The sequence below is a fragment of the Arachis duranensis genome, chromosome 9 (genome assembly GCF_000817695.3).
Source record: "Arachis duranensis cultivar V14167 chromosome 9, aradu.V14167.gnm2.J7QH, whole genome shotgun sequence".
NCBI lineage: Eukaryota > Viridiplantae > Streptophyta > Magnoliopsida > Fabales > Fabaceae > Arachis > Arachis duranensis.
Genome location: NC_029780.3, coordinates 104201039 through 104209107, shown reverse-complemented (window position 1 = coordinate 104209107; position 8069 = coordinate 104201039). Strand labels below are relative to the sequence as shown.

Sequence of the window (8069 nt, the reverse complement as noted above, 5' to 3'; positions counted from 1 at the left end):
TAATATCAATAATTTTTAATAAATTTTACTATAAAATAATTAAATTATTAAAAAATATCAGTATAAGATCAACTAATCTTCATTTAAAAAAACTAAAAAACTAATATATCATAATAATATTCGAACATTTTTGAAACAACAAAAATTTGTTAAAAATTAAACTATTCGATTTAAAATTTTTGGAGTGTCAATTTAAGTATAATTAAAAGAAATAAAATTTAAATTTCAATGTGTTTACAATATAAATAATTATATACAATTATACAATTAAATTCACGTATGTAAATAACATTTTAAATAAAAATTAATTATTTTTATTATATGACAATATGTGGTTGATTAATTTAAAAAAAGAAAATAAATTAAAAAAATATGAAATTTGATACCCAAGGGAGTGAAGAATCTGAATTTAAAGAAGCAAAAAAGACGAGTGACGAGTGTAGGAGCCTTCAAATGAGTTATCGCTTCCAACTGCAACTCCAATCGATTCTTCTTACAACCTTTCGCTCACCTTACTTTCCCTTCTCTTCTTTTTCCCTTCTCAACTCCACAAGGTTCCTTTTTTTTTTTTCGTCTCTTTCAACAGTTTTTCTAATTTCTTGTGCAATTCAATTCAATACGAATCAAATTAGTCAAATTCTTATTAATTGTCAAATATATAATTTGAAAATAGTTATTTTTCTGCTTATTTATTATCTTTGTTGTCATGTTTTTGCTTGAAGGGAATCATTCTGTTGTGGTAAAGATTTGGAAATGAAGGATGTGAAGTTAGCTTCGGAATTGTTGGTGAGGGATCCTCTTTTGCTGGACAACAAGATTGCTGCAATTCGTTCTGCTGGCCCCCACAAGCTTCAGGTGAAACTGAAACATTCATGTTCTTCTTTTTATTTATTTATTTATTTTTTAATGTTTTTTACTTGGTTGAACTTGAACCAAAGACTTGCATGTTGTATTGTATATTCCATAGGTACTCAGTGTCTTACAAAATTGGCACCTGTGGAAAAATGGGTAAATTACATTAATCTCACGTGAGATTTGGTTATTAGGGTTTGATTCATAGGAAATTCAGTAATGTTATACTTTACACAGTACAAGGGTACTTAAGTGTTACCTAAATCTCAGAAGTGGTCGTTGTATGCTTTTAGAAATAGAGGGGGTCGAGTTGAATTTCATCGAATCGTATCTCGGGAGAATGTAATTTATTTATTTTTTTATAGTTTTCTTGCACATGTTTCTGTTTTTATGATTGTATTCAGATTGTTGGTATCAGGTGATTGCTGATTTTGATGCCACATTAACGAAGTTTTGGATTAATGGAACTCGTGGGCAAAGTATGTTCCCTGAACAATTTATTTATTTATACTTTTTTATGTTAATTATGATGGAAAAAACTCAAAAAGAAAAGTATATTTTTTCAGTAGGATTTTCCGGTTTATATCTAATAGAATCACTTTTAGGTAGTCATGGCCTTTTGAAGCAAGGTAATCCGGAATACGATGAGAAAAGGCAGCAGTTATTTGAACATTACCATCCCTTAGAATTTTCACCAACTATTGGACTTGAAGAGAAAACGAAGCTCATGGAAGAGTGGTATGTCACGCAGTTTCTGAATGGTGGAGATATAAGCTCTAACCTGAAGAACATTAATGCCAGCTGCTGAAACTCTTATTCTGGTGCACCAGGTGGGGAAAAACACATGGTCTTCTCGTTGAGGGAGGACTTACATTCGAATCGATAAGACAATCAGTTGCTGATGCCAACATTGCTTTTAGGGAAGGTGTTGGTGAACTCTTTGAATATTTAGAGGTATATTTCTCATCCTTTTTTCAAAAGCGTCTAGTGTGAAGTGCTGAAGTTCTGAGTTTTTCAATATGTTGACGGAATTAGGCATGTGAAAAAATTTCTGATACCGGTTCCTGTTTTCGGTTATTATAACTTTCAGGAAAGAGACATTCCTGTGTTGATATTCTCCGCAGGACTTGCTGATATCATTGAAGAGGTCTTAAGCTTGTGTTCTGGACTATCTGTGTCTGTTATTGTTTGTGTTTCTGAATTGCAATGTGTTGCTATTTTTTTCTTCCTGATATAACAGGTTTTAAGGCAGAAACTTCATAGATCCTTCAAAAATGTGAAGATAGTATCCAATAGGATGGTATTTGATAATGATGGTCACCTTGTATCTTTTAAAGGTGATTCGTTATACATACTTGAAATTAATATGTTGGGTTCTTTCTTTATACAAATTGATATCACATTAAACCAATTTATTATCTTATATAATGAAATGCGTACGAAGCTTCTAAGGGATGATTTGGATGAACGTATTTGCTTCATAGAATCATTTCTTACTTTTTGTTGCAAATTCCAAATTCAGGGAAAGTGATTCACAGCTTAAATAAAAATGAGCATGCCCTTGACATGGCTGCGCCTCTCCATGAGCAATTGGGCGATACAGATGATCAAACTGCTGACAATGCTTCAGTCAAGAAGAGAACCAATGTTCTCCTTCTTGGCGATCACCTTGGAGACCTGGGAATGTCTGATGGCTTGAATTATGAGACACGGATATCCGTGGGATTCTTGTAAGTTAAAACTTTATTTTGCCGCAATTCATATATTCTGACTGCCAGGTTATGAATGATGCTTGAGCTCTCTATATTTAGTTATTGAGTATTTGGTGACAATTTGTAAAACCATATGAATAAGTATATCAAAGTTTTTTAGGGATACAATGAAATCGTTTACTTCATAGACGATGCCGTCTAGTGCGAAAAGAGTTTGTTCTTGTCGATGCTGTTTGTCTTTCTTTGCGCCCTGTTTGAAGAGAATGATTATTCCTCTTTTCTCTTTTGTAATCCATCTTCGAAAAACTTCCTTTTTAGTCTAGTCAATAGGTATGCATAGATTGAAAGGAAACTGGATATTACTGATATACGTGATAAGTAATGATATGAAATTACTGCTGCAGGAACCACAACATTGAGAACTCACTTAGCATCTATCAAGAAGCTTTTGATGTTGTTCTTGTGGTAAGTAAACTCTCTTTACATTCTTGGTTCCTTCCAATTTGTATGAGAGCAATCAATGCTTATTATTTATTGTTGACTTCTACAAATTATAATAATTGTAACTTGAAAATTATTTGCTGCAGAATGATGCACCTATGTGGGGAGTAATCAAGCTGGTTTCTCAGATGTGTTCAACTGAGAGCTGATTATAAATTTTTCAAGTAACTGTAAGCTTCCTTATAAATTATGAAATTAAGGCAATTCTTTTGGTGTCTAAAAAATAATTGCCTTAATTTCATAATTTATAAATAGGCTGCTAAAAATTAAGGCAATGCTTTTGCAATCATGGGAGATGAAGTATTTATTTTGGTTACTTCTCCTAATAAATTAAATGAGCTTTTCTAGAAATTAAATTGATTACCATTCATTTAACAACATGTATTGATCTCAAAGTTTCCAGTTATATACTTCACTTAATGATAAATACATTAAACAATGAAATATAGACAATCTGATGCAAAGCATCTCACATTATGTAATATGTAGAGTCTTTGAAAGGATTACATCCAAAGAGTGTAGAGCATAATGTATGCAGTCTAACTTAATGCAAGTTTCTGATTCACTATTTATAATTTTCAGGTCACATAAAGACAACTTAATTGTTGTTTCAACGCACTCTTTAAATGAAATATAATTACACTAAAATAAAGTGAGTAAAATTTCTCCCATTTTTACTCCAATAAAACATACCGTTATTGGCTTTGTTTATTTATGCATGAGCTAGCAACATATACTAGAGAATACTATGTTACGGGCAAGTTATATGTTACAACCTATGTTTTTAATAAGGTGAAGCACATTTTTAAGAGTCAAATATTATCCATGTCTTGTATCAAATTGATTCTTAAGGTATTTAAAAGGGAAATGTATGACGAAAGTTGTTATCGGAAACACCTTCCAAGCTTTTTAAAATTATTTTTCAATTTTTTTTCTTAAACATGGGAGTATTTATCATTTCATTTTCAAATAATTATTTCCTCAAATTAAATATTATGTTTTATTATAAAAAGATATAAATAAGACTTAAATAGCTGGACCCGAATTGCAAATGGAGGGAAATGTGATCTCTCAGTAACTGTTGAGACACTGTGTTGAATTCCAAATTGAAAAGCTTAGATTAACATATATAATAATCAACATTATTGATCAGAAGGCCAAGCCATGAAAATTCAAGTAAAATACCAAATCTACAGCTCAGCTTAAACAACTCAAGTGTATTTTAGTAAGTTGTGTAAAACAATCTCATGGAAAAAACAATATTAGTAACTAACTATGAAATCTCTATTGAATTGCACCAAGCAATTGTTGATGCACCATCTTTTTTTTCCTCTGCACTTGAATCAAGACCCTATTACTTCAAATCCAGTTAATCTAGTTCGAAGAACTATAACTGCCTCTCTGAGTATAATTGTTTTTTCCTTCTCCAAGACTCGAAGTCTCCCGGTGGAAAAATGACAAACTTGCCTACTACTCAACTAAGCCAGTGTTGGTTTGTTGATGCATGATCTGCATTTTACTGTTGCTTCAATTGAGTATAGTAGAATTCAATCTGTAACCTATGGTGAAGAGGCTTTGAAGGTTTCAAGCCTTTCTTGACCTCAAGCTGCACTCCCCTTACAGTTATGGCAGCCAAAAATCTTTTGATATATTCTTTGCATGATTCCATGCCTCTGCATATAATCTCATTCAACTCTTGATTTTCTTTGGCCATTAATTTCTCAATTGTTGAGGAAGCATCAAATTTCAATATGTATGCTTGTTTGCATCCCTCATATAATCTCTCCCCTAAAGTATCAATGATGTAATAAGCATCTTGCTCAACCTTTAGTACAAAGAAATGATCATTCCAACCTACAATGTAGACCAAAGGGTCATCATTTATGTTCAATTTTGATGCAGAAATGCTTATTTCTTCCCATATTCTATCAAAGGACATAGCACCTTGAAGGAATTCAAAGCCTCCACTCTTAGTTGTTCCCTCTTCTGGAATGAAGAATCCAACAAAGGATTTTTCTGGCAGCACGAAAATTGAACTGATTTTGGCCTGCAGAACAGTGTCAAGGTCCAAGTGTTTGTCAGGAAATTTTTTCATGTGTTCCTTTTTCTCACAGAGAATTCTCCATTCTAATGATCCATCTTTAATAAGGCCATCAAATTGACACTTAATGGGGATTTCGACTCGGTTTGCTTTTAGCCAATCAGCAATCACAGCAACCAGGACCGCGCATGCGCCTTCCCCACCAGAGTGTTTGCTCCTTTGATCAAATGAAGCAAAGAAGACTTGTGTATGGAGCTTTGTTCGTTTGTCTCGGCTGATGAATTCCTTGCACTCCCAACCTCCAACCATAAAATTGTTACCCTCGAATTCAGGAACAAATGATTGCCTTGGGGCGATAGTTTCTTCTATTTTATGCCACTACAGGAAACATACACACTAAAAGTTGATTTTCAAAGGTTGCTTGAAACACAAGTAATCATGGAATAAATGGTTTTTGAAACAGAATTTGTAAAACTATGCACATGACACATACCTTGACAGGATACCCATCAGAAGAGCTAAGTTGGCGGCGATCATAATCAATATCATCTCCGCCCACTTCTCCATTATCCCTTTTCAGAAGTAGCTCCCCTTTTTTCACCTTCAAATATTTAAATTTCAGTTTCTTTTTCCTCCAAGAAATGATTCTATTCCTCGAACCATGACACTCTATCTGATCAAGTGTATTGTAATTCTCAACATGTGCTACTCCAAAATCATCTTCACTACTGAAAAATGAACTTAGACAAGGTGATCCTCCTACAAAATTTACGGAGTCTAATGTCCCATAACCCAATGAAGAACATCTAACATATGAACCTTCTTTGTTCTTCTCATGCAAATCAATGGCAGAATCATTATCTAATGAATCTGTGTCGGATCTATATCTATGTTCGGAATCTTCGCTTCTGTTGGAACTCGTAACATCATTTCCTTCATCTTTTAAGTTTCCCTTCTTAGCTTTCACAGTAGATACATACTCAGCAAAGATTTTTACTCTTCTTAGACCTACTTTAAGTGTAGAAGGTTCGTTTCTACTCGTTGAGGGAGATTCTGGAGAAGATGGCAAAGAAGGAACATGCTCCATTGATCGATGCTCTGCATCCAAATACTCTTTAAGTGTCTCCAATTTCAGTAATCTGAGGGATACCTGTTAAACAGAAATCATGTTTGATGCAATGAGAAACACGAAACTAGTCAGACGACACATTATGAGTTTATGACCTAAAACTTTAAAGTAATAGGCCAATAAGGTTATATATCTATGAATTTAATTTTTATGCATTATCAGTATAAAAGATATATGAGATAGTTTACTTGAAATTTCAACAATTAAAGGGCATCACAAGGAGAAAAAGAAGGAACAAAAAGAAACTTACACAAAGTGAGAGATTAGTACTAGTGGTGCCAGGAACATTCAAAGGAATTAGAATTTCGGTCTTTTTATCCACAGCTGCAGGCATGTCTTTGGCTAAGTCTACTGATGCAACTCCAATTACAGAGGCCATTGTTTTGGGCCCTTTGTTATAAACCTAATTCAGTACAAAAAGAAAGAATCCATAAGAACAAGGAAATAACATTGAATCTAAAAGGATCCATAAGAACAAGGAAATAAAATTGAACCTAAGTTATTCATTCTCAAAATATAGTTCTTTCTGGCCACAAATAAGAAACATGGCTTATTGCAAATAATATTGATGTTTGGTAAAAAAAAAAAAAAATGAAATTCATTTGTATCAAATAAATGTGAATGCATGACTATAAATGTCTTTAAAACAAGTATTAAATATATAATATTTCCCACACCCAAAAATCAAATAGAAGAAAGAATGGATATTATCATGGATTTGTTATTGAGACTCACATTGGAGACAGTGAACATAACTTCCCATGGATGAAACATGTCATGGTCCTTGTAGCCATTAAAGGTGCAAACATTTCTAAACTCCTGGTTCCATTGAACCACTCCTTCACCTTCACCTTCACCTTCACCACCAATTAGAGCAACAACACTGGTGAAGCTTCTCTTCATGGAGGCCCCAAGGGACCTCAAGGATACACTACCCTTCTTCTGGCCCTTCCATTTGATCTCAACCACCAATGATCCCAACTCCTCATGAGCCTTCTTCTTCAACCTCTTCACCAAGCTTGATGTTCCTTCAAGCCTTTGTACAATCACAATTGCCTCAAACTTCTTGGGCCATAGATGTTGTGGCCATGGAGGCCATCTCATATTCATCTTCACCACCCCCATTATCAATTAGCCTTTCAAGAAATGACTATTGAAAAGTGAAAACCAATGGCAAGTAAGTATAGTAGTTGAGTAAAGTTGACACAGGACTATTGTCAAACAGTTAATGGGAGTGATAACTTGCATTGTTTTTGAAAGTCAGTTGAAAACTTTATAAAGGAGTGAAAGTTTTTTTGAGGGTACAACCAATGATGGGGCTTTGGAATTTGATATGATATGAAATATTTTGTTTTTTTCTTTTCTTTTCTTTTCTTTTTTTTACTAATTAAAATTTTGGGTGGAAAAAGGAGAGCCACAGTGACAAGTACAAGATTCTGAAAATCCAAGGTGGAGGGTGGACTTTGTTGTTCATGTTACAGTTGGAAAATTGAAATGTGGTGTGCCGGCCAGGCTTCAAACAATGTAAATGTACACTTAAGTTCCAATGTTGTACTACTTTAACTTCTACTACCGTTTCAGGTTTTTTACATAATTATGTCACTCTTGCTGTGTAAGACCCCAAAAGCAAAAGGGCAGCACCCTTTGCTGTTCCTTGCCAGTTATATAATACCAGTCTCACAAGTTACAACTCGTCATTTTTAGTATTCCAAATAGATCTAATAATACTACCCTTATCTGCGGTATCTAATCCAATCCAATTTGTTGGGATAGGGTTGACAATTTGATCCACAACGAGTTAGATTGAGAAGTGAGCGGGTGTACAAATTTAAAC

The 8069-nt window shown here is 33.7% G+C and overlaps 2 protein-coding genes across 2 annotated transcripts; one reads left to right on the top strand and one right to left on the bottom strand.

The window, feature by feature from the left end:
* The first annotated feature begins 354 nt into the window (after nucleotides 1-354).
* LOC107466585 (uncharacterized) lies at nucleotides 355-3609 on the top strand. Its single transcript, XM_016085583.3, has 10 exons — nucleotides 355-554; nucleotides 723-855; nucleotides 1271-1331; nucleotides 1458-1590; nucleotides 1683-1806; nucleotides 1943-1999; nucleotides 2093-2189; nucleotides 2375-2582; nucleotides 2969-3029; nucleotides 3152-3609. Exons 1-10 carry the CDS (start codon nucleotides 373-375, stop codon nucleotides 3212-3214), a joined length of 1119 nt encoding a protein of 372 aa, XP_015941069.2. The 5' UTR covers nucleotides 355-372; the 3' UTR covers nucleotides 3215-3609.
* Nucleotides 3610-4448: 839 nt separating this feature from the next.
* LOC107466494 (uncharacterized) lies at nucleotides 4449-7360 on the bottom strand. Its single transcript, XM_016085466.3, has 4 exons — nucleotides 6971-7360; nucleotides 6486-6638; nucleotides 5600-6256; nucleotides 4449-5484 (listed from the first exon to the last, which is right to left on the bottom strand). Exons 1-4 carry the CDS (start codon nucleotides 7358-7360, stop codon nucleotides 4582-4584), a joined length of 2103 nt encoding a protein of 700 aa, XP_015940952.1. The 3' UTR covers nucleotides 4449-4581.
* Nucleotides 7361-8069: the final 709 nt, after the last annotated feature.

Bases quoted from the DNA above. Each gene is read 5' to 3' on its own strand.
- LOC107466585 (XM_016085583.3), top strand. From the start codon at position 373: ATGAAATTTGATACCCAAGGGAGTGAAGAATCTGAATTTAAAGAAGCA. The intron at 555-722 runs GTTCCTTTTTTT...TTTTGCTTGAAG, and splicing joins TCCCTTCTCAACTCCACAAG to GGAATCATTCTGTTGTGGTA. The intron at 1,332-1,457 runs GTATGTTCCCTG...AATCACTTTTAG, and splicing joins TAATGGAACTCGTGGGCAAA to GTAGTCATGGCCTTTTGAAG.
- LOC107466494 (XM_016085466.3), bottom strand. From the start codon at position 7,360: ATGGGGGTGGTGAAGATGAATATGAGATGGCCTCCATGGCCACAACAT. The intron at 6,639-6,970 runs GTGAGTCTCAAT...GTACTGAATTAG, and splicing joins TTATGTTCACTGTCTCCAAT to GTTTATAACAAAGGGCCCAA. The intron at 6,257-6,485 runs GTAAGTTTCTTT...TCTGTTTAACAG, and splicing joins GTACTAATCTCTCACTTTGT to GTATCCCTCAGATTACTGAA.